Source organism: Anomaloglossus baeobatrachus, chromosome 4 (genome assembly GCF_048569485.1).
Source record: "Anomaloglossus baeobatrachus isolate aAnoBae1 chromosome 4, aAnoBae1.hap1, whole genome shotgun sequence".
Taxonomy (NCBI): domain Eukaryota; kingdom Metazoa; phylum Chordata; class Amphibia; order Anura; family Aromobatidae; genus Anomaloglossus; species Anomaloglossus baeobatrachus.
Window position 1 is genome coordinate 650,343,392 of NC_134356.1, and position 26,699 is coordinate 650,370,090.

A 26,699-nucleotide genomic window follows, 5' to 3' on the forward strand; every position below is an offset into this window, starting at 1 on the left:
GCTGATGTGTCGTCTGTGAAACAATGAGCACAAAGTACAGACTTGCTTCACTGTATGATGAGAGCAGTCACCCAGCGAGAGCCATTCCCGAGGGATAAATCTTACGCTGAGTACGGGGTAGTACCAAGCGAATGGCGAAAGGGAAGGGACACCCTGTTTCTAGAGAAAGGGAAGATGGTGACTCTGACCAAACCTACTGCTTTCCCTGGGGTCCCTCACCACCCTAGATAGGTTGCGCCGATACCTGACCCTAGGTATCCCTAGTGCTGCTGAGCCCTAAATAGGGAACGGGTGGGGTGAGCTCTTCGTCAACCCCACTAAACACTACATATGACACAAGGAGGACACACAGGGGAAAAATGCATGAACTACTTATCTGCAGATGACACAGCTAGAAGTTCAGCAAAGTTTTCAGCATCAGCAACAATACCACAGAGGAGTACAAGCCATCTGCTTGCAACCAAGGCTTGAATGAATTGAAAATATTACCAGCACCAGTCCACAGAAGGAAGGGGTATTTAAGCACCAAGAGAATACTGATGATCAGCAGCTGGGAGGAGGTGAGCTCCTACTGGGTCCAAAAGGGGAGTGAATCCAGCAGGAAAGCTACCAATACCACTGAATACTGACAGCAGGAACAATAGAAAGTCAGGGAGCATTCTGCATATCCAAATGTAGTGGCCAGAAACAATATGACTGTCTGTCACACGTGACACACCAGTGACAATAAAGCAATGTTCTCGGACATAGTGTGACCCAAAAAAAACCCAAACCCCGTCCTTCCTCCTGCTGGAAATATCCTGTTTATGGCTGGCTGTATGTGGGAGGAGACCTGAACAGGCCAATCATTGACTTTCCATAATTCTTGTTACTAGCGTCACGCTCGTCTGAGGGCCTGACCAGCTCGAATCGGGTAAGGAGCATTTGAGCATTTTAGTGCTTTCCCATCACTAGTGATAACTTGTTGATCGGTGGGGGTCCAACCACTCAGAGTTGCACCGATCGGTAAAATGGGAAACTATTTTTCCCTTAGAATTGAGCGACATGTTCGACTGCTGCTCCATCCATTACCATGGGGCTGCTGAGTGCTCTACTTGGCTTTTTATGGCAGCTACTGTACATAGATAATGAATGTATAGGCGTCTGACCTACTGCTCCAGTTTGTGATCGGGACAAAGGTTCATCATTTTTGTCATTGGTCCCAGTTCTGGGGCACCCACAAGCCGCCAGGTTTTCCCCAATCATAAATTGTTTTCCCTTGAAAATCCATTTAATGAAAATCTTTTGGCCCTTTTTAGTGACAGTTTTAGTGATTAGCGCTTCAGACAGTGATTTAAGTAATGATTTTACCTTAAAATACCCCCTTCACAAGAACATCTTGATTCTTGAGACCTCAAAGCACAGTTTGTTGGAGCCATATCAATGTCGGATGGCTGAATTACTTTGGAACACTTGGTAAGGGTAATTGCACTTCCAGCTTATTATGTTGATCAGTAAATATAGGGAATAAGATATTGTCTAGATATTCCTATAATTGCAGGGAGTAATAATACACTTTGTAATGGAATAATCAAGTCAATTTCTAAGCCTAATTTGATAGCATTAGGGGTACATCAACAGAAAATGGCCTGTTGCTCAACCCCTCCCCGACATATGATGTACTATTACGTCAATGTCATATATTGGGTCTCGTTCTTTGAAGCAGGCTCAGAAACTGAGCCTGCTTTTCTGCCGGCAGATGATAGCTGTGTTATTCAGCCATCATCTGATTCTAACAACCATAGGCATAGCCGGGCTCTGCTCACAGCCATTGACCTGTTAAATGCAACTGTTAAGGGTGCTTTACACGCTGCGACATCGTTAGCGAAAGCTAGTGATGTCGTGCGCGATAGCACCCGCCCCCGTCGTTCGTGCGACATTTGGTGATCGCTGCCGTAGCGAACATTATCGCTACAGCAGCGTCACACGCACTTACCTTTTCAGCGATGTCCCTGTGACTGCCGAACAATCCCTCCTTCAAGGGGGAGGTGCGTTCGGCGTCATAGTGACGTCACTGCGGTGTCACTAAGTGGCCATCCAATAGCAGAGGAAGGGCGGAGATGAGCGGCCGGAACATGCCGCCCACCTCCTTCGTTCCTCCTTTCCGGTGGACGCAGGTAAGGAGATGTTCGTCGTTCCTGCGGTGTCACACATAGCGATGTGTGATGCTGCAGGAACGACAAACATCGTACCTGCAGCAGCCACAATATTATGAAAAGGAACGACGTGTCAACGATCAATGATTTTTGACACTTTTGCGATCATTGATCGTTGCTCCTTGGTGTCACATGCTGCGATGTCGCTAACGGCGCCGTAGTGCGTCACTAACAACGTGAACCCGACAATATATCGTTAGCGATGTCACAGCGTGTAAAGCACCCTTTAGTCTCTGATAGGGCACAATGTTCCTATCGCCCCTAATGAAACGCAATAAATAGGAGCTGATGGGTGACCATAACAAGCATGGATCTACTGAAGACTTTGGTCCTTACTACATTGGTGTGTGTAGCTAGACTTCAAGTGAGATAATATATTTCAATATATACCAGAATATTTTGGTATCTGATGACCACAGGAAAAAGTGCCCTACAAAAAAGAGTAAATAGTAATAGACAAATATATCTAAAAAAATATAAGTTCAAATCAGCCTTAGAGTTAATTAAAAAAAATTAAAAAATAAAAAATATATATATATATATATATATATATATATATATATATATATATATATATATATATAAACATATTTAGTATCACCCTATCCATAAATGTGCGACCTATCAAAATGAAAAAATAAATTTACTCAATTGGTCAATGACGCAATGAGAAAAAAAATGAAATTACCAGAATTACATTTTTGGTAGCCACATCACTGAGGAAAACAAGCAATGATATATGATCAAAATGTCATATATAGAGCCCAAAATGGTATCAATAAAAACATCAGCTCAGTACAGAAAAAAACAAGACTTAAGCCTGTACTATTAACTGAAAAATAAAATTGTTCTGCATCTGGAAACATGGTAACTCAAGCCAAGTTGATTTTTTTTAACAAATTTCCCAAACATTTTCACCACCTATAATATAGGTGGTGAAAATGTTTGGGAAATTTGACTTTACGTCACTCAGCGTCACTGACGGAAATACTAAACTTGTACATATTTATATAGATCCTATATAAATATGTACAAGTTTAGTATTTCCGTCAGTGACGCTGAGTGACGTAAAGTCCAAAAACCAAGGAACCCAATTGGCAATAATTCAAGTGTAGTGATGACAGAAAGTGTCCAAAATGGATAATGGCTTATCCAAACATAATTTATTCTGCCATATACAAAAATAGTGAGGTTTCACCCAGTTAAAGGTCTTTGTCAGGCTTAACATAGACCTGCAATAAGTCATACTGTTGCTATTTGATAGATGGTAGAATCAACTACGTTTTTATTACCTAATACCTGTTTTGAACGCTTTCTATAAACTCTACACTGGAGAATCATGTCCTCTGATTATTTTTACTGCTTAATGAATGCCATAAAACCAAAAAAAAAAAATAATTGTGCAAATTCACCTTACAGTGCTTTCATGCTGCAATTGCTCCACATTCAGTGGCCCCATAGGGGCTTACGCCTGGACCTCCCACAAAATAGGATTCTGACGTATGCATCAACAGGGCCATTGGCTATAATGGAGCACATAGAGTTTCTGTGTGCTCTGTTGTGCACCATTTTTGGGCATATACGCCTAGCGGAGGCGGACACCTACATGAAGTCTCCTTTTGTCTGGATATCTGTATCATGGCTCACCTTTAGGGGTCAATCCGGAGACCTCTAATTCTGTGGTCTTTCAGTTTCTCAGTTTTTTGAACCACAGCCTGTTTTGTGTCGGTCAGACTACTGATGGGTCTCTTGTCTTTCCTTTCCTTTGTTTTGCTTTCCTTTTTTCAGTTCTATTCAGGTGTGAGCATGTCCTCGGTTTGTTTGTCCTATCACATCTTGGTAGGGGATATTTTTACTCTCTATGCATAAGCCTTCAGTGCTGGTAATATTCTTAGATTGCTAGTTATCTGGGATCCCAGCTCCTCAGTTAAGGATTCTTACTGAGTTATTGCTATTGCTTTTCCCTGCAGTTTGTTTCTGTGATTCTCTTCCCAATTTTCTCCTATTCAGCTTCTTTTAAGATTTGGAGGGTTACCACGTATTCCATTATTCTTTTAACTTTCCCCCCATCTTACCTGCATGACTATTCCTAGCCCTGTGTCTCACCCTGTGCCTTTGTGCCCTTCATTTATGTTTTCTGTTGTTTAGTTGAACAGTAAGTTTATAGATGAGGGTGCAGTTCAGGACACTAGGGGTCAAGTGGGGCGCTACTGCGTAACTTTAATGTGCCAAGCTCTGAGGTCAGGTGGTGACCAATCAGGGTCAAGTTTAGGGTAATTCCTAGTCTGCATAGGGACTTGTGGTTAACATTTCCCCTGGTTTGTTCACCCCGTATGAGTGAAAGGACTCAGCCTTAATACCTGCATAATAATGCCTTCAATAATACTTATGGACACGCTCATTAGATGCTTCAGTACAAAAGACAAGGGAGGAGTCAGTCTATTGTTGTTAATGTACATGCAGAATTTCTAAAAGAACAGGGAGTAGAAAAGCCTCTGTGGCCAGTGTGAAAATGTCAAGATTTCTCTTTTTTTTCTTTTAATACAGGTAATGATATGGAACACAAAAAAATGTAGAAATTAAAAAAAGTATATAACATAAAAATTGGATATAAAGGGAACGTGTCAGAAACAATTGCGAGCAGTTCTGGGTACATATTCATATTCCCTGCCTAACTCTCCCAGCCTATAGTTGAATAGGTAAAGAGATCTTTAGAAAAAGTATTTCTAGAGATCCTTTATGATATGCTAATGAGACCAGCGACTAGTTGCAAGGGTGTTATTTTCCTTGGCTAGTCGGCCCCCTTAGTATGTAAGCACACCCCTGAGGGCGTGCTAACATGCTACTGAATGTGCAGTGTCAGAGTTTGCGCTCACCTCTCTGTTGTCACTGGTTTTCTACTAAGTACACTTGATCAAAAGTCCCTGGACTTGTGGTCATGTGCACTATGAAGCCTGGTGTATGCGCCCCAACTTCAAACTAGTGTAGTGAGCAGGAATCAGAAGTCCGGGAACTTCTGATTCATGCTCATTGAGCCGAAAACCAGTGGTGGCAGCAGAGAGGTGAGAGCGACCATGCCTCTGTCGCTGCGCATTCATTAGCATGTTAGCATGCCCACAGGGGCGTGCTTACATGCTAAGGGTGCCGACTAGCCAAAAAAGCTAATCTCCTTGTGACTAGTCCCTGCGCTCATTAGCATATGAAGAAGGATCTTTAGAAATACTTTTTCTATAGATCTCTTTACCTATGCTACTAGATACAGGGACGATTAGGCAGGGATTAGCAACATGCACCCAGAACTGCTTGTGGTTCTGGGTGCATGTTTTTTTGCCTATAAGCTAAGGCCACCACCACCGGGCTCTTATATACAGCATTCTCACATGCTGCATGTAAGAGCCCAGCCTGGGGGTATAACATAAAAAACACTTTATAATACTTACCTAACGGTCGCGCTGTGGGCCTTATGGGCGTTTCCGTTGTCCAGTGCCGGCACCCCCTCTTTTGTCCATTTTTGTGCTCCTTCTTCTCTAGCCGTGGTGCAAGACGGGTCCGACGTCATACACACTCGCCAGCATTCAGTTCCTGAGCAGGGCAGATCAAAGTATTGTAGTGCGCCTGCGCAGGACTGGCGACTGTGTATGACGTAGCTGCGTCATGTACCCAGGCTTCAGAAAGAGGACGAAGATGGCCGAAAGAGGTAGTGCCGGCACCGGACAACGGAGACGTCCATAAGGCCCACAGCGTGATGGTTTGTTAAGTATTATAAAGTGTTTTTTATGTTATACCCCCGGCCTGGGATCTTATATGCAACATGTTAGAATGCTATATATAAGAGCCCGGTGGTGGTGGCCGCAGCTTATAGGCCAAAAAAGTGGTGACAGGTTCCCTTTAATTCCACCTACTGATGATTCAGTATGCATGGTCACAACAAGAAATCTCATCGTAACACCTTTTCTTTAACAATGTAATATTTATTCTTAAGTGTACTTTACACGCTGCGACCTCGCTAGCGAGATCGCAAGCGATCGTACCCGCCCCTGTCGGTTGTGCGACACAGGCAAATCGCTGCGGCACGCACAACATCGCGTGGACCTGTCACACGGACTTACCTGTCCTGCGACGTCGCTCTGGCCGGCGACCCGCCTCCTTTCTAAGGGGGCGGTTCGTGCGGCATCACAGCGACGTCACACGGCAGCCGTCCAATAGAAGCAGAGGGGCGGAGATGAGCGGGACGTAACATCCCGCCCACCTCCTTCCTTCCGCATAGCCGGTGGAGGCAGGTAAGGAGATGTTTGTCGCTCCTGTGGTGTCACACACAGCGATGTATGCTGCCGCAGGAACGACAAACAACATCATACCTGTCGCAGCAGCAATAAGAAGAAAATGAGCGACGTGTCAATGAGCAACAATTTTGCACGTTTTTGTGCTCGTTGATCGTCGCTCACTTGTGTTACACTCTTCGATGTCGGTAACAGCGCCGGATGTGCGTCACTAACGACGTGACCCCAATGATATATCGTTACCGATATCGCCGTGTGTAAAGCACCATTTACACCTTTCAGAAACTAAAGGAAAAATCTACAAGAAATATGAACGTCTTCAGCTATAGTAAACTTCTTGGAAAAGTTTCGAGCCTAGAAAAAACGTTTCTTTTCCTCTTATTCTCGGCTGGCGGCTCAGGCAATGCTAGTGTGGCGCATTGATAACTTATTCTTTAGCAATTTTCCAGATCCATGAGAAAGTAAGAACTTGTATCCATCGTATTTCAAACAAATTCAATTACAATTTTAGAGAAAAAGATACAAAAATCTTTCATTTGGGGCAAAAGGAAAAGTGAGATGTCTCCTTGTAGCGGCATATGATTATCAATCCAAGTAATAATATATTTTCCTTCATGGTTTACACAAGAATATTGTATTTTTGAGATTTATTGATAGTACTCAATATAATTACTGTGACTTTCTGAGGATCACACCGCACTGTATAATTATATTCCTGACAGTGATAAGTGATATCTTCATACTTCATTCAATTTAATTGCTTTATTCTGAGAAATAATCACGTCAGGAATATGAGATGGCACTTTATTAAGATACCAATAAAAGCCCCATCTAATAAGGACCAGTCAATATAGCTGTTATATTGCAGCTTTTTAAGAAAAAATACAGTGCAATGCAAAAGTTTGGGCACCCCTTGTCAAAATTACTATTATTGTGAACAGTTAAAGGGAACCTGTCACCAGATTTGGGGCCTATAAGTTGCGGCCACCACCACCGGGCTCTTATATACAGCATTCTAACATGCTGTATATAAGAGCCCAGGTTGCTGTGTAGAACATAAAAATCACTTTATAATATGTACCTAAACGGTTGCTTCAGTGTAATTGGGTCGGATGGGTGTCTCCATTCTCTGGTGCCGGCACCTCTTCTTTAAGCCATCTTTGTCGTCCTTCTTCTGAAGCCGGGGTGAATGACGCGTCCTACGTCATCCACACTCGCCGGCATTGAGGTCCTGTGCAGGAGCACCTGAGCAGGGCAGATCAAAGTATTGTAGTGCGCCTGTACGGGACCAGCGAGTGTGTATGATATAAGACACGTCATGGAAACAGACTTCAGAAGGAGGACAAAGATGGCCGAAAGAGGAGGCGCCGGCACCGGAGAATGGAGACACCCATATGATCCTACTCCACCGAAGCAACCGTTTAGGTAAGTATTGTAAAGTCATTTTTATGTTCTACAGAGCGGCCTGGGCGCTTATATACAGCATGTTAGAATGCTGTATATAAGAGCCCACTGGTGGTGGCCGCAGCTTATAGGCCCCAAATCTGCTGACAGGTTCCCTTTAATATGTTGAAATGATCTCTAAAAGGCATAAAATTAAAGGTGACACTTGTTCTTTGCATTTTAGGCAAAACAAATATATATTTATTTTATCTTTTACATATGAAAAATTAAAAAAAAAAGGGGGGCCAAGGAAAAGTTTGCTCACCCTTAAAGATTTGTGTGGTCAGATAACTTTGACCAAGGTTTCAGACGTTAATTAGCCTGTTAGGGTTATGGCTTGTTCACTATGATCAGTAGAAAGGCCAGGTGATGCATATTTCACAGCTTTATAAAACCCGGCCTCCTCTAACCCTGTGCCAAAAATCAGCAGCCTTGGGTTCTTGTAAGCAACTGCCTAGCACTCTGAAAATGAAAATGGTGGAGGCCCATAAAGCAGGAGAAGGCTATAAGAAGAGAGCAAAGTGTTTTCAAGTTATCTTTTACTTAATTTGAAATGTAATTAAGAAATAACAGATAACAGGAACAGTGAAGGTCAAGTTAAGATCTGGAAGACCAAGCAATATTTCTGTGAGAGCTGCTTGCAGGATTGCTAGAGACCAATCAGAACCCCTGCCTGACTGCAAAAGACCTTCAGGAATACTTAACAGACTTTGGAGTTGTGGTACATTGTTCTACTTTTCTGAGACATCTGCACAAATATGGATGTCATGGAACAGTCATCAGAAGAAAACCCTCTCCTGCATCCTCACCATAAAATTCAGAGTCAGAAGTCTGCAAAACATCATCTAAACAAGCCTGATCCATTTTGGAAACAAGCCCTGTGAACCGATGAGGTTAAAATACAACTCTTTGGCCACAGTGTTCAAAGGCATGTGTGGAGAAAAAAGGGCACAGAACTGCAGGAAAATAACATCTCGACAAGCCTTAAGCATGGGGGTGCATCAATGCTTTGAGGTTGTGTTGGAGCCAATGGCATGAGGAACATTTGACGGGTAGACGGAAAAATGAATTCAATTAAATTTCTACAAATTCTTGGGGCAAACATAACATCATCTGTAAAAAAAGGTTAAAGTTCAAAGGAGGAGCAAAGTGGCAAAAAAAGAGGATGGATTCTACAAATGGATAATGATCCCAAACACATGACCAAATCCGCAACAGATGACCTCAAAAAGCTCAAGCTGAAGGTTTTACAATGTCCCTCACAGTCCCCTGATCTGAACAGCATTGAAAATCTATGGCTAGACCATAAAAAAGTAGTGCATGCAAGACGAGCCAGGAATCTCATAGAACTGAAACATGAGCCAGGAATCTCATAGAACTGGAAGATGAGCTAGGAATCTCACAGATCTGGAAGACGAGCCAGGAATCTCACAGAACTGGAAGACGAGCCAGGAATCTCACACAACTAGAAGACATCTCCAAGGAAGAGCAGTGCATGGAAAACAAGGCAGGAATCTCACAGAACTGGAAGATGAGGCAGGAAACACACAGAACTGGAAGATGAGGCAGGAAACACACAGAACTGGAAGACGAGGCAGGAATCTCACAGAACTGGAAGACGAGCCAGGAATCTCACACAACTAGAAGACATCTCCAAGGAAGAGCAGTGCATGGAAAACAAGGCAGGAATCTCACAGAACTGGAAGATGAGGCAGGAAACACACAGAACTGGAAGATGAGGCATGAAACACACAGAACTGGAAGATGAGGCAGGAAACACACAGAACTGGAAGATGAGGCAGGAAACACACAGAACTGGAAGATGAGGCAGGAAACACACAGAACTGGAAGACGAGGCAGGAATCTCACAGAACTGGAAGATGAGCCAGGAATCTCACAGAACTGGAAGACGAGCCAGGAATCTCACACAACTGGAAGACATCTCCAAGGAAGAGCAGTGCATGCAAGACAAGCCAGGAATCTCACAGAACTGGAAGATGTCTCCAAGAAAGAATGGATGAAAATACCTCAAACAAGAACTGAAAGACTCTTGGCTTCTACAAAAAGTGTTTACAAGGGGTGCTACTAAATACTAATCATGCAGGGTACCCAAACCGTTTTGCATTTTCCCATTTTACATTTTTGTTAATTTTAGAATGTAAAAGATGAAAACTTTTTTTTTGTTGCCTAAAACACAAAGGAAATGTGTCTCCTTTAACTTTCTGCCTTTTAGAGATCATTTTATTTTTAGATTGCTTAATTGTTCACAATAACAGCAAGTTTGACCAGGGGTGCCCAAACGTTTGCATTCCACTTTATGTCCTTATTCCTGTTAATAAAAGAAGTAGGGACATATCATATCAGTTGAGAGGAGTTCCCAACGCTTCATTAGAATGCGTTTGCTGTTGGATTCTCGGTTTACTCATTCTGCTACCAAATAAAATTATGCCAAAATGATATTTTTAACCCAAAATACATATTTACATAACTGATTATCATTTTTTTCTCTAAGTAAATAGCATATAGGATTCAAGAACAGAATGTACCTACTCAAATATTAGGATAAATGTAAGGAGGCCGGAGATTGAAGTGAATGTGAGCTGAACTCCTTTAAAGAATGTTGCATCTCATTTGCAGGTTGTTTATATCTAATATATAAAGCTGAATGTGTGTATGTATGTATGTATGTATGTATGTATGTATGTGTGTGTGTGTGTGTGTGTGTGTGTGTGTGTGTGTGTGTGTGTGTGTACGTCCGAGATTGGCATCTGCACCGTCGCAGCTACAGCCACAAAATTTGCACACTCACACTTCTGGACTCCGAGAGCGTCATAGGCTATGTTTTGAGGGGAAATTGTAACCCCCACGCTCTACAGTTATTCACCAAAAAACCTGCCTCCATTAAATCGAATGGAGCTGGGAGCCACAGTGCAGCCAAAACGTCAGAAGAATGTGCAGTCACGCCCTTATATGGAATGTTGGTGTGTCATAATGCAGCCAGGGAAAGAGACAGACACAGGCAGGGAAAGAGGCAGACACAGACAGGGTAAGAAACAGACATAGACAGGGTAAGAGACAGACACAAAGAGACAGACACAGACAAAGAGACAGACTGACAGGGAAAGAGACAGACAGGGAAAGAGAGGGAAAGAGAGAGACAGGTTAAGAGACAGACACAGACAGGTAAAGAGACAGACACAGGCAAAGAGACAGACACAGGGAAAAAGACAGACAGGGAAAGAAAGGGAAAGAGAGGGAAAGAGACAGACAGGGTAAAAGTCAGACAAAGACAGGTAAAGAGACAGACAAAGACAGCCACAGGGAAAGAGACAGAGGGAAAGAGGGAAAGAGACAGACAGGGAAAGAGAGGGAAAGAGAGACAGGGAAAGAGAGGGAAAGAGACAGACAGGGAAAGTGACAGACAGGGAAAGTGACAGAGATAGATAGACAGACAGGGAAAGAGATAGATAGACAGACAGGGAAAAAGATTGAGACAGACGGAGAAAGAGACAGACAGGGAAAGTGACAGAGATAGATAGACAAGGAAAGAGATAGACAGACAGGGAAAAAGATTGAGACAGACAGAGAAAGAGACAGAGGCAGTCAGAGACAGACAGGGAAAGAGACAGACAGACAAAGAGATAGAGAGAGAGAGACAGAGAGATATATACAGAGGGGAAGACAGACATTATAATTACATTTATATCTATTTGTTTTGTGGATTTTGTGTGCAGAATACATTTTTGTTAATACATTCTATTTTGTTAACAGCAGTTATTAACCCGGGCGAAGCCGGGTAGTACAGCTAGTAATATATAAAGCTGAATGTGTGTATGTATGTATGTATGTATGTCCGAGATTGGCATCTGTATCGTCGCAACTACAGCCACAAAATTTTGCACACTCAGACGTCTGGACCCTGAGAGCGTCATAGGCTATGTTGTGAGGCGAAATTTTAACCCTGCGCGTTCCAATTTACCAATCAATTTTGCCCCTATCTACATAATAGGGAAAAAGTGAAACAAAAAGTGTATCCGCATCGTCGCATTTACAATCATAAAATTTTGCACAGACACCTCATGTGACCCAGGGAATGTCGTAGACTATGTTCTGACAGGAAAATTTAACCCCGCGCTTTACAGTTACTCTCCAAAAAACATGCCTCCATTAAAGTAAATAGAGCCTGGAACTACAGGTTATTAGTAGGAGCTGTGATTGGTTGCTATAAGAACAAAAGACATTCATAGTATAAGAAGCTTATATGTGAGGTAATAAGATGTCGGTGGGGAGACGGATAGATAGAGACAGACAGAGACAGACAGAGAGACAGAGAGATAGAGACAGACATGGAAAGAGACAGAGAGATAGAGACAGACAGGGAAAGAAACAGACAGAGACAAACTCTGAAAGAGACAGACAGAGACAGACGGTGAAAGAAACAGAGACAGACCTGGAAAGAGACAGACCTGGAAAGAGACAGACAGAGACAGACCTGGAAAGAGACAGACCTGGAAAGAGACAGACTTGGAAAGAGACAGATGGGGAAATAAACAGAGAGATAGAGACAGACAAAAAAAGGGACAGACAGAGACAGGCAGACGGGGAAAGAGACAGACAGGGAAAGAGACAGACGGGGAAAGAGACAGACCTGGAAGGAGACAGACAGGGAAAGAGACAGACCTGGAAAGAGACAGACAGAGCACATTACTTGGCCAATTTAGTTAAATCTGTGTGGAATATCTGTGGTGTTGAAATATATGTTGTGAAATGCTTCTATTAGCTTAGTTTTTGCCTTTTAATAATTACATTTCTATCTATTTGTTTTGTGGTTTTTGTGTGCAGAATAAATTTTTGTTAGTATATTCTATTTTGTTAACAACAGTTATTAACCTGGGCGAAGCCGGGTAGTACAGCTAGTAAATAATAAATTGCTATATGCCAATGATAAAGGAGTTGTTTTTATGACCACATGTAAATACCCAAAGAGAGGAAAATGACTGGAAGTCTAGTGCCTCCTACTGGAAGTAACAATCCTAAAAGCCAATATTGAACCTTAATTGGACCTTGCCCCATGATTTAGGATAAGAAGCAAAACTAAAAACTCCATTTGCAGACACCTGTTTCAGGATGTTTACTCCTCTTGATTGCAAAGCAATAGAATTGGTTTGGTAAGGTGACAGACACCTCACAGGTGGTGTAAGGGGTAATATTTCTCCTTGTGTAGAGCGACAAATTGGTGTAGGGAGACATGTAAGCCATGCAGTACTCCCCTGGGAATTTAAATATCTTCTTCCGAGAGAATCGAACAGGAATTCTAGAGACACGTATTGGAAATAGTAATCCTGCCAGTCAGTATAAACCATTTAAATGGCCTTACCAGAAATTCTATTCTCAGACACATGTTTTGGGATTTTACCCATCATCAGTGCAAAAGAGGAAATCAAATTAAATGTAAAATGCATGGTGTATATACTGTATCTCCCTTCAGTAACTCTGTGCTCTCCAACTTTATTCCATTGACCCCATCAGAGGTCTTTCACTTGGCCAAATCAGATCTCCTGATTTGCACTGATGAGGGACATACACCCAAAAATATGTCTGCAAATGGGGTTTCTGATTTTGCTCCTTATCCTAAGTCATTTTAATTGTCGATATTCACTTTTAGGATTGCTACTTCTCAGAGGTGGCCTCTGAAGTGACAATTTGTATATTTAAATTTTCAGGGGAGCCTTGCATGGCCTATAAATTTGCCTTTGTCAATTTGGGTTCCTGCATAAGGAGGAACTTTACCCTTCAAACCTTTTGTGTTGCCAATTCAGTATACATTTGTTTTGCAGTACATTGGTCTCTGTAGTCATAAACTACTTTTCAGACATTTCGAGAGTGTTACTGTCGCCATATCTATGCTAGCATGTGGGTCCCTCAGCCTTTCTTCGACCAGAAGGAGCAGTAGTCAGCTGTCACATGTAGGGGGCGCTTTCGCCATTTCTCCATTCACTTCAATGGGAGTTAGAGAAACAGCTGAACAATGATGGGGTCTAATTAGGAATTGTAGAAATTGAAGCTAATTTTTGGATCCTCCATTCCAGATATAGATGGAGTTTCTGTGGATATGCCATAAACATGCGTAACGAAAATACCTATGTATATACTGTAGGTTGTTGGCAAGTTTACCAAAACTTTTTTTAGTTAGCAAGATTACCGAAAGATAAGCTGATTACACTATGTCTTGCTGATGGAATTCCCAGTTATTGGCATTAATCCATGGGAAACTGAAAAGTCCCATCAAAATCGAAAAAGGCCGTCCATGGACTTTTTGGAGCAGGAAAAGCTCATCATAGTCCGCCTCTACTCTGGAATCTCAATGGACTAGTACCATATTTATATTTTCAATTTTCTGAGCACACATTCTCCATCCAATTACCTTTTCCATCAACTGTCTTAGCTGCCGACTCCGAGGGTCTCTGGAGCAAGATGTCTGTGCCGGAGCAACCACTGTGCAGATGCATTTGCCGTCAGGGGCTTGCGCTGATGTATAAATTTGCCAACCATCTTCGGGACTGGGGAAGAGGGTCTGGAAAGAGAGAAAAAGAAGATTGCTTAATGTTTTTTTTCTTCCCTAATTATTTATATTCTCAAGATGACCATCTATCATATAAAGCTGAGTGCATGTGTGTGTATGTGTATGTATGTATGTGTGTATGTATGTGTGTATGTATGTATGTGTGTATGTATATATGTGTATGTGTGTATGTGTATATGTGTCTGGATGTATGTGAGTGTGTATGTATATGTGTGTGTGTATATATATGTATGTGTGTCTATGTATTTGTATATGTATGTGTGTGTATGTGTGTGTATCTGTGTGTCTGTGTATGTCTGCTAAAGGAATCACCGTCGCATTTACAATCACAAAATGTTGCACAGCTGCCTCATTTGGCTCAGGGAATGTCATAGACTATGTTTTGAGGGGCGAAATTTAACTCCATGCTTTACAATTATTTACCAAAAAACCTGTTTATATTAAAGTCAATGGAGCTGGGAGCTACCGGTCATTAATAGTAGCTGTGATTGGTTGCTATAGGCAATGAAGGACATTCTTAGTATAAGAAGAGTATGTGTGAGGTAATATGATTTCGGTAGACACAGAGACACAGACACACTGAAACACACACATACACACACACAGAGACACACATAGAGACAGAGACACAAAGAGATACACAGAGACAGAGGCGCACACAGAGACAGAAACACACAGACACATACAGAGATACACAGAGACACAGACAAGAGACACACAGAGACACAGACACACAGAGAGACACAGACAAGAGACACACAGAGACAGAGACACACAGAGAAAAACACAGAGACACACAAGGACAGAGAGGGAGACAGAGAGACCCAACGCCAGGTACTACAGCTAGTATCTAATAAAATCAAAATAGAGATGCTGCATCCAAGACTTTTTAATGCAGTGAGCGGATTAACTAGAAACCAATGGAGGGGCAAGAAAATATCCAAATACCAATAACCATCGCCCAATTCATTAACTAACTGAGATTCACATTTTGGAGAATTAGCAAAGATGAATACAATCCCTAGACACTACGTCATTGTCGGTGAGTGGAGATGATTGAATCAATTCTAGGAAAATCAATTTTGAGTCTAATTTAATGAATTTTTCAATTCCTGGACAATTGTAACAATGTGCAATTCAGTTTGCACAAATCAACAAAATCAACTAAAAAAAATACTGGCCACCCTACACATTGCATCAACCAATCAGAAGGCACTATCATATCATAGCCAGTGTAACTCCTTCACCACCCTGCAATTTTCCGTTTTTGCGCTTTTTGCTCCTCTTCTTTCAAAAGCCACAACTTTCTTATTTTTCCATCACTATAGCCATATGAGGGCTTATTTTTTGTGGGATGGGGTGTACTTGTGAATGACATCATTCATTTTACCATATAGTGTCTTATAAAATGGGAAAATAATTCCAAGTGCGGTAAAATGGCAATTCCGCAATTGTTTTAGGTTTTTTTTTTATGTACCATGTTCACTTTACAATAAAAGTGACCTGGCAGTATGATTCCTCAGATCAGTACGAGTTCATAGATACCAAACATGTATAGGTTTTTTTTATTTAAATGTTGTTAAAAAAATTTTAGAAATTTGCAAAAAAGAAAAAAAAAATTGCTTTTGTCGCCATTTTCTTAAACCGATAACATTTTTCGGGATCTGGGGCTGTGTGACAGATTATTTTTGTGTCCTGAGCTGACGTTTTCATTGATACTATGTTGGGATAGATGTGATGTTTTGATCGCTATTTATTGTATTTTGCTGCAGTATTGCAGTTGCCAAAAAATGGAATTCTGGAGTTTTGAAAAAAGATTTTGTCATGCTATTTACTAATCGGATACATTTATTTTATATTTTAATAGATCTGACCTCAGTGATACCAGATATGTGTATTTTTAATTTTCAATGGGGCAAAAATGAGGTGATATGAACTTTTGTGGGGTTTTTTATATGTTTTAAAACTCTCTTTAGGGAACTTGAAGCTGCGATCATCTGATCACTTGTGCTATTCAGCAAAAATCACAATCTCCTGTGAATGTTGCTAGCAGCCGGCATTCACAGGAGGTTCACATTGATAGACACAGGGGTCATCATCTGGTCTCTGGCTATCATGTCAACCCATTGGTGCCCCGTCACAGGGGCACTGTTGGGAGTGGGAAATGGTGCCTATCCCACCGGTTAGTGTTAGAGATTTACAGTGGGAGTTACCAGGATAACAGCCTTGGACAGGTCTCTGATCCACCTGTGGCTGTTCGAGGCACATGTCAACTGATCAGATCAGTCGACACGTTCATAGAAAGAAGCTGGTTCATCATGTGAGCCTGCATCGAAGGAAGGACATCATTGGTTGTGAAGGGATTAAAAGCCTTGACAGGGAATGAAGAAGATACTTTAGGCCACATTCATGCATTCAGTATTGTAGATTAGTGTTTGTAAATGAAAAACACTCACTGTAAAATGATCAGAGCGCGCCGCCATGTGCGTGACCATGCCTTTTAAAGGTTAAGCCACGCATTAAACACTTGCGACCACGTCACCGACAACATCACCCGTGGGCCAATCAGGCAGTGCCGCGTCACCGATGACGTCACCCGGGGGCCAATCAGGGGGCGCCACATCATCAGGTCTGCTGATGCTAGATCACCAATCGTAAGTGGCTGTGTCACTGACTTGCGTATTACAGCGAATTTCACACTTAGACTTTGGTTTCTAAGTCTTTTTCAACTGCGCATGTGTCGCGGGCGGAGGAGGGGACGCTGCGCTCTCCCACTGCTCGGGTCCGGCTGCAGCGGCTGCTGCAGCCTGCTGCTGCTCGGTGGCTCAAGCGATGGGCCGGATCCCGGGGACTCGAGCGGCGCTCCTCGCCCGTGAGTGACAGGGGTTTGGTTTTTGGGATAGTTTATTGTCCGTGATGCCACCCACGGTTGTGGTGATTGTATGGACACCACCGCTGCTCTGTATGGGGATCCCGGGAGCGGTGACAGGGAGCAGCAAAGTTGTTAGTTCTCCCCTCCGTGGGTAGGGGGTGGTTGTTCCGGGGCCCAGTGATGAGGTGGGGAATGCTGGATGGCAGGGCCGGTGCAGGGCTTTGTGGGGTGCAGGGATGCGGGGGCAGCGCTGTGCCTCACGGCACTGTGGTACTCACTCAGCCTGAGACGGTGACACAGTTCTCGGTAAAACACACGGCTGGAAAGACGGTTCCCACGGACGGCTGCTGTTGCTTTTCCCCAGTAGTTGACGGTGACGGTCTCTGTCCCTGCACCTAATGAAATGTTGGTAGCGATGGGTTCCCACCGGTAACCCGCTCCCCGGCTTGGATATGTGCTGGAGGAGCCCCCTTTGCCCGCAGGCGCTGGCCCTGAGAAACTGGTGCCTTGGCGGTGGCGGTGTCTCTCTCTAACGGTTAGACTGTTGCCTTCAATCGGGACTTGGTTGTTGGGAGACCCAGAGGTCCCCTTCACTGACGGATTTGGCAAATTCACTGTGACTCCTAGCCTTGCCGGGATCCGAAAGGCCCCTGCCAATGGTGCTGTCTTCTCTTCGTATACCGCTCCGGTACCGCCGGGCCACCACCCGTCCGCGGTCCTTTCGGCAACCTCCAAGCAGCCTCTCCTGCAGACAGTCCCCGCCGTCTGCTAACCTTGCTGTCTCAGTCCGGGGCACACACCCAGACCAACTTCAGGCTTTCTCAACTGTCACCTTTACTGTCACTACTCTCACTTGCTCCTCTACCACTTCCTTCCACTTCACTCCTCAAACTCAATCTAAACTGATCTCTTCACTCCTTCACTTCCCTAGCTTAACTGCCTGGTTTTCCCACCTCCAGGGCTGTGAACTCCTCGGTGGGCGGAGCCAACCGCCTGGCCCACCCCCTGGTGTGGACATCAGCCCCTGGAGGAAGGCAACAAGAATTTTTTGTCGAGCTTTGGTGTACCTATCCGGGGTGTAGGGTGTGGTGGTGTCATGACCTGTGACCCCTGGCTTGCCCAGGGCGTCACATTCCCCCTTAGCAAAATGCAGACCGTTCGCGGGCTGCCCGTCCAACACCGGTTTTATTTTTCTGAAAAGAGATAAAAAAAAAACATAAACAAGTATAATAACTTCATCCCACATCGGGAGGTGCTTTGCTTAAACGTTACGGAACATTAAAACGGTTGCGGCTGCCGCTCTCTCCCACCCAAGTAACCTGGCCCTGATGCTGCCTCTAAGAAACAGGCAGCACCCCTTGACCCCAGTCCTGCACCAAGTTACCCGAGCGGGATCTGTCCTTCCCCTCCAGAAGGTAGCCACCGGTTCCTGTGGTGGCTGGGCCCCAGCCTGCTCCACTGCGGGCCCTCCCTTCAACCTGCCTCTCTGGAGGCGGTAACGGTTAGCTACAACATAACATTTTTATTTATATGCCACTAATGTTTGTGGTTGCCCTGCAAGTTCTCGGGCCTGTTCATAGAGAGTTCCCTATGCAACTTTTTGAAGGGTCCCCACGGGGACAACGGTGCCGGCAACGGCCGGTTCAATCACGGTTGACAATCAGGTTACTGTTCGGTAATCATTTTCATTTTTCTTCTTTCAAAACTTTTAAACACATACACACTGGTGGTCCCGACGGGGACGGTGCAACGGTGCTCCGCTGCCATCACTCAGAGTCCTCGACATCACCTGAGGGAGGGGGCCCGGCGCTCACACGGGACTCCTGGCTGCCCCTCAACTTAGCATCCAGCGCGAACCACCCCCTCTCCCCACAGTGCCGGGTGTACTGAACTATGTCGCCCGGCATCAAGTTACGACCGGGGTGCTCCTCTGGCAGGTGAGCATTCACATCCCGCCGGGCTATAAACACTTCGGCCTCCAGGCCCGGTTCATAAATAAATCCATAGCCCCGGCGGACATCAAACCGCTTCACCTGCCCTTCATACAACGGGCCCCGGACACGGAAAGTTGCCTGACGGAGGTTCTCTTTTTCCCGGATTGCATGGGCCACCAACTCCGCCTTCCTTCTTTCCCTCTCTTCAATCTCCAGGCCCAACGGTACCGGCTCCCTGTCCCAGTACGGCGCTGCTGCGAGCTCCGGCGCACGGGTCGGGCCCCGCGAGACCTGTTGGACATTGCCCACTGCTGGGGATCTGGGCGGCAGGTCCCGCGGTGACTTGGCCTTAGACGCTGCCTTGCATCGGCAACCCGGCGCAACCTCAGCCGAGGTGTGGGGGATGGGCACAGGTCTTTCCTCTGCTGGTCCTTCGGCACGGAGCGGTCTGTCGGCTCTGGCTCGGGGAATCTCTCGGGGGACGCCTCCGGTTCGGTTTTCGGGGCTTTCCATGGTAGCACCTCCGGTCGACTACGGGCTCCGGCTACAGATCGGCCCGCCTGGGCAGGCATGCTGGGTATCGCTACCGGTTGCGGTGGTAGCTGGCCTAGTGGCGGGGTCACGGCTTCCGAGACGGGTGGCGAGGGAGGCAGCAGGGCGAGAGGGTTTAGACCGGGTCCCGCAGCCGCGATGACCGGCCCTTCAAGGGCATCGGGGTGTGGGTCACTCACCCTCCTTTCCTCACCTTCCTCCTCACGTCTCCGCACGGCCGCTATAACCTCCGCCACGTCGGTCTCCCACTCCTCCATGAGGAGCTGCATCTTGACCTGCAGCCTTTGGTAGAGCTGCGTGGTCCGGATCTCCACCCACGCCGCGGTTCCAGGCGCGGGGGCTACGGTGCTGCGGGACGGCATCCACATGTTGCTGGCGGCTTCTCCCAGGAACAAGATGGCTGCAGAGTCCTGGTGTCCCTGCTTTTATAGCCGTGGCTACATCCACTCAGTCGCCATTTCGTCCCCCTTAGCCTCTTTCCGGCCCCTTCTCTATCGGGGTGGGGTTTTGGCCTTCGCGCCTCCACTACTCGAGAAGACGCTCGAGCGGGAACCTTTCGCTCCAAAGATGGCGGCTTCTGAAATTTTTTGGCCGGACACCTCCGGCGGTAACAAGGCGCACCTCTACCCAACGGCAGAGCGGTAAGATCCTGTTCGTGACGCCAAGTTGTCGCAGGCGGAGGAGGGGACGCTGCGCTCTCCCACTGCTCGGGTCCGGCTGCCGCGGCTGCTGCGGCCTGCTACTGCTCGGTGGCTCGAGCGATGGGCCGGATCTCGGGGACTCGAGCGGCGCTCCTCGCCCGTGAGTGAAAGGGGTTTGTTTTTTGGGATAGTTTATTGTCCGTGACGCCACCCACGGTTGTGGTGATTGTATGGACACCACCGCTGCTCTGTATGGGGATCCCGGGAGCGGTGACAGGGAGCAGCAAAGTTGTTAGTTCTCCCCTCCGTGGGTAGGGGGTGGTTGTCCCGGGGCCCAGTGATGAGGTGGGGAATGCTGGATGGCAGGGCCGGTGCAGGGCTTTGTGGGGTGCAGGGATGCGGGGGCAGCGCTGTGCCTCACGGCACTGTGGTACTCACTCAGCCTGAGACGGTGACACAGTTCTCGGTAAAACACACGGCTGGAAAGACGGTTCCCACGGACGGCTGCTGTTGCTTTTCCCCGGTAGTTGACGGTGACGGTCTCTGTCCCTGCACCTAATGAAATGTTGGTAGCGATGGGTTCCCACCGGTAACCCGCTCCCCGGCTTGGATATGTGCCGGAGGAGCCCCTCTTTGCCCGCAGGCGCTGGCCCTGAGAAACTGGTGCCTTGGCGGTGGCGGTGTCTCTCTCTAACGGTTGGACTGTTGCCTTCAATCGGGACTTGGTTGTTGGGAGACCCAGAGGTCCCCTTCACTGACGGATTTGGCAAATTCACGGTGACTCCAAGCCTTGCCGGGATCCGAAAGGCCCCTGCCAATGGTGCTGTCTTCTCTTCGTATACCGCTCCGGTACCGCCGGGCCACCACCCGTCCGTGGTCCTTTCGGCAACCTCCAAGCAGCCTCTCCTGCAGACAGTCACCGCCGTCTGCTAACCTTGCTGTCTCAGTCCGGGGCACACACCCAGACCAACTTCAGGCTTTCTCAACTGTCAAAATTTTTTGTGTAGCTTTGGTGTACCTATCCGGGGTGTAGGGTGTGGTGGTGTCATGACCTGTGACCCCTGGCTTGCCCAGGGCGTCACACATGCGCCGCAGCATTCACTATGTGGTCAGGAACAAAATTTCCAGCAAGAGCCTAGACATCACAGGTCCTGACCAGGCACCAGGATCAATGACAAAGTTGAACAGCAGCTCCCACAGCCAAGCCCAAATGGGAGACCACTGTCACAGATGTGTCAAGACCTTCAGGTGCTGCTGGGACCAGGTGCAGAAGGTCCCGGTGATTGTCCAGACGTTAATGGACGCTGTCCCTTTAAGGGCTTGATTTAGGTTTTTTTTCTGTTTCCTTGCCAGGTTGGAGGAACCTTTCCTCCAGCTGGTAATTAAGGGCCTTTATAAGGTGTGGCCTCTCACTCCTCCAGTGCGGGTTATACTCTTCACTTGGAGAAGCTGCTTGCTCAGGAGTGTATGTGGCTTCAGACTACTGTTGATGTATATTCTGAATATGGCTTCAGACTACTATTGCTGTATATTCTGAAGATTCCCTCTCAAGATAAGTTGTTGTTTTTCCTTTTTCCCCTTTTGCTGTTTATTTTTGAGTTTGTTTTTCCCTCCGTGGATTGGTGGGTGGTGGGATTTAGTCCTAGGGTCTGGCTAGGAGACAGGGGTATGTTGGCAGGCCACACCTTCTAACCCTTATAGGTACCTGTGGTTTGAGGGCAATCGCAGGGCCCCCCAGTGTCAGGGTCAGCGCAGGAACCCCTGGTTAACCCCCCTCTTTGTGTTTCAGCCTCCTTTATTCCCAGGAGTCCACTTGCTGGGTGTTTCTCCCCACACCCAGAGTGACAACCACTGAATCCATAGATGATCCAGACTCAGGTTCAGGGCTGGAAACAACCCAACGCAAGACAGTACAATAGTTTTTACAGAAAAGAAAATCAATTTCAAATTGTGGGCTTGCTTATTGCAAGCAACTGTACTGAGTTTTTCTGTTTCTTGCTGAATTCTAAAGGGGAAGAATTGTTTTCTAAAAATGCATAACAAAACTTCCCCCAAAATCCAGATATTTAACTGTGACTACCTCACAAAAAGTGCATGTCAAAAAAATTGTTTCTATTTACATCTATTTTACTAATCAAATTTTACATTCATACCCGCCACACTAATAAAGCACCGTAGTGTAGGAGTTGGCTTTTTGGACATGCACCTACCTAGTATTTCTAATAATGTTGTTTTGGGGTTGAATTTTATTGATGTAGACACTTAAGCGAGCATCTCTGTTTTTGCACACTTATTTTACTAGTCCAAATTTAAGTCCACATGCCATACCTATATTGCAGCTTGCCGCCACATTTCACGTTCTTTACATGTACTTACCCAGCTACCTTTTTTTATTGTGTCCTTTTTTGCTAAGGGTACAATAACTGGTGTTGGAATGATTGTCAAAGTAATAATAAAGTTGCACAAAAGAAAAAGTGGCAACGTCAATGGGACATTGGAAAAGAAAATAAACATCATATCCTGGCTATGAATGTGGGAGCCATTAGTAGCAATAGACGCCCTACTGTCATCACTGTCACCAACCATCCGGGCTGTAGGACTGTCAAATGAAGGCACAAATTTCCCTTTTTTTTGGCTCTAGCAAGCATACTAGTGATGTGTAAGTGGAGGACATTATATAATATTTGGTACATTGCTAGTTGCAGTTACAGCTGAATGATATTACCTCTGGCAGTGACACTGTCAGTATGAGTCGGCATCCTGCAAAGAACTGTCTACCTGATTACAAATGAATAAAAAGGGATACATTTTAAACCATTTTTATAATTTTATAAAACAAAAAAGTGCCATTAGTGTGTTTTGTTATGAAATGGGCTGTTGGTTGTTGGTCACCATTGGTTTCTATATTGAGGCCACTTTGACATTGCTAAGTCTGTTTTTGCACTAAAGAGAGACTGAAAAGGGTTTATTAGATATAATCCTAGAGGACCTTAGATTGTTTTATAGATCTTTTCAAGGCAATAGGAGTACCTGAGATTTTTATTTATTTATTCCAGAGCTGCATTCACTATTCTGCTAGTGTGGTCACTCTGTACAAAAATGATATTACCAGTTGTATTCTCGGACCTGGCGCAACAGGTGCAGTCACATCATGACAGGAGGAGGTTGCTTACCTCATTGATTTTTAAGTAAACTTTTAAGGCTCAGCATTTGTAATTTAGATCAATATCTTATATATTTACATTAATATTATTCATGATGTTGCTCAGGCACCATGGCCTCTCACCCCAAAGCGCCAATTCAATCTAATCATAGGAACTGATTTCTTCCAATATTTGTGCCACGGCCTCTTCTCAGCAGAAGTAGGCGCAAGGCCAAATGGATTTTTTCCTTGTACAGTGAATGGGGCCCAGTATCAGATCTCCTTCCATACTGATGTATCTCAACTGATTGATCTTGACACCTTTATTGATCAACTGACAGAGGGTCAGGACCATGAATACATACTAACATAACTAATGCACCTGCCAGATATGACAGCTTTTTTGCTGTATGTAAGAATATCTTAAACTGCAAAGGGGTTGACAGGTTTGAAAAATCGATGTTTGAACATTTCAGTGTAGGAACAGATTGTCAAAAGGAAGATCGTTCTGATAAAATAATTTCTTTAAAGTGGACAACCTCTTTAAAGGGGTTATGAAGGGGATAGCAATTAATTTTAAAAAGGTTCTGACTTGTAAGAAAATTAATATAAAACAATACTGACCCCATTGATATCCATTTCAATTCTTATCCAAATCCTGCCGGTCACTATTTCGGAGTCACATCCCAAAGTGTGCGGAATTGTTTGCTCAGCCACAGCGGCCAATCGAGGTCAACACTTTGGCCAATGAGGGTCAGTACCAGTGAAGATCAACACTGTGGCTTGTGAGGGTCAACACTGTGCCACATGAGGGTCAACACTGTGGACAATGACGGTCAACACTGTGACCAATGAGGGTCAACACGGTGATCAATGAGGGTCAACACTGTGGCCAGTGAGTTCCAACACTGTGGCCAATAAGAGTCAACACTGTAGCCAGTGTGGGTCAAAACTGTAGCCAATGAAGGTCAACACTGTGGCATATTAGAGTCAACACTGTGACCAATGAGAGTCAACACTGTGACCAATGAGAGTCAACAATGTGATCAATGAGGGTCAACACTGTGACCAATGAGGATCAACACTGTGATCAATGAAGGTTAACCCTGTGGCCAGTGAGGGTCAACACTGTGGCCAGTGACTGAGCAGGCATTACCAGTAAATAATCTGGCCCGCATTGATCTCCATGTCAGTTATTATCCGAACCCTGCTGGTATCTATTTCCTTCTCACATCCCTAAGTGGGCGGAAATGATTGCACAGACATAGGGGCCAATGAGGGCCAATACTGTGGCCAAAGAGAATGAATACTGTGACGAGTGATTGAGCAGGCATTCCCAGTCAATAATCTAGATGTAGAAACCCACATGGATTGGGTAAGTGTCAGAACTGGAGCTGATAGAGATCATTGATGGTGAATATTACTCAGCTAATTTTTTTTAAAAACATTCTGAGCTCTTTTAAAGATCAATCTTTATCTATGGAAAACCCCTTTAAAGCCTTCCCTTTGCAGCCAATTTTCATTTTTGCACTTATTTCCCCCCCACCATTACTTTTTACATTTTCCATCCACATAGCTATATGAGAGGGTGTGTTATTTTTGCACGAAAAGTTGTAGTTTTAAAGCCACCATTCATTTTACCATGAAACATGCGCGCGCAGTTCTGGGTGCATATTGCTTATCCCTGCCTAACTATCCCTGCATTTAGTAGCACAGATAAAGAGATCTTTAGAAAAGGCATTGGTAAAGATTCTTTATGATATGCTAATGAGCACGGAGACTAGTCACAAGGGCATTAGCTCCCTCAAATAGTCCGTCCTCTTAGTATGTTAGCATGTCCACAGAAGCGTGCTAACATGCTATTCAATGCCCACTGCCGAGCATCATCAGCGGTGACACCCGTACTTGTGTCCATTGTCACTGCTTCAGAAGGCCGGGTTTAAGCTCAGTGCTCATGAGCAAAAGTCCTGGCACTTCTGGTCATGCACACTAGACCTCTCTGAAGCTAGGATGTATGCATGCGGCTTCATAGTGCGCATGACCGGAAGTAATAGCACTTCTGATTGTGGCGCCCCAAGGCTTCAGTCCCCACAGAGGTACTGCACCTCAGCCAGAGGTGTGGTATCCCATCCCAGGATAAGGAACAGGTCATGGGCGGCACGGTGGCTCAGTGGTTAGCACTGCAGTCTTGCAGTGCTGGGGTCCTGGGTTCACATCCCACCAAGGATACCATCTGCAAGGAGTTTGTATGTTCTCCCCGTGTTTGTGTGGGTTTCCTCCGGTTTCCTCCCACACTCCAAAGACATACAGATAGGGACTCTAGATTGTGAGCTCCAATGGGGACAGTGTTGTCAATGTATGAAAAGCACTATGGAATTAATAGCGCTATATAAATGAATAAAATTATTATTATTATTATTATCCACCGGTGCACACACAAACACACAACACTCAGCAGCTCCCCACCGAGTCAGGGTTAGGGCTTGATTCCATTAAAGCTATGCATAGCTACCACTGGTGATAGTACCTCCCTCCCCCTAATCTGACCTGGCCTGGTGGTGGAGTGTAGTGAGTGGGAGAAGACTGCAGTTAGTCAGAGAGTCGAAAAGGAGCAGTGGAGGAGTGAAGACCTGTGGTCTGGAGCTGGTGCAGCTCGACCCAGTCACAAGACAGAAAAGGTCCTAGAGCAAACGGGAAGTGCGCAAGACTCCCGTGGACTCATTCCACATACAACATATCGGAGTGAAGGGATTTGGCCACAGACGGGGATCTGGTCCCTAGACTAGAGGAGAATAACCAACATGCTCATCTAGTAAAACCGGAGGCCTAGGTCACTTGAAGGGCCGAAGCCAAACCCGCACACAAATCTGCTGGAAGGTGTCTACATAGGGCTAAGGGATAGAACTTCAAGCCACCCGACAGGGTCTGCAGGCACCGGCTCAGGGCACTGTGTGAGTAGGTGCGGGACAGGAGGGTGAGAAGTCAGTGCAGGAAGACGACCAGGGAAAGGAAAACATGAAGAGTGTACCGGTCTTGACCTCTGAACTACCTGGGATC

At 45.3% G+C, this 26,699-nt stretch overlaps 1 protein-coding gene across 2 annotated transcripts in view; it reads right to left on the reverse strand.

The window, feature by feature from the left end:
• OLFM2 (olfactomedin 2) overlaps window positions 1-26,699 on the reverse strand; it is a 514,357-nt gene that overhangs the window by 196,523 nt on the left and 291,135 nt on the right. For both annotated transcript variants that reach the window (XM_075346476.1, XM_075346475.1), the window contains exon 2: window positions 14,343-14,492. In XM_075346476.1, the coding sequence (XP_075202591.1) occupies window positions 14,343-14,492 (150 nt within the window). The remainder of the gene's footprint in view (window positions 1-14,342; window positions 14,493-26,699) is intronic.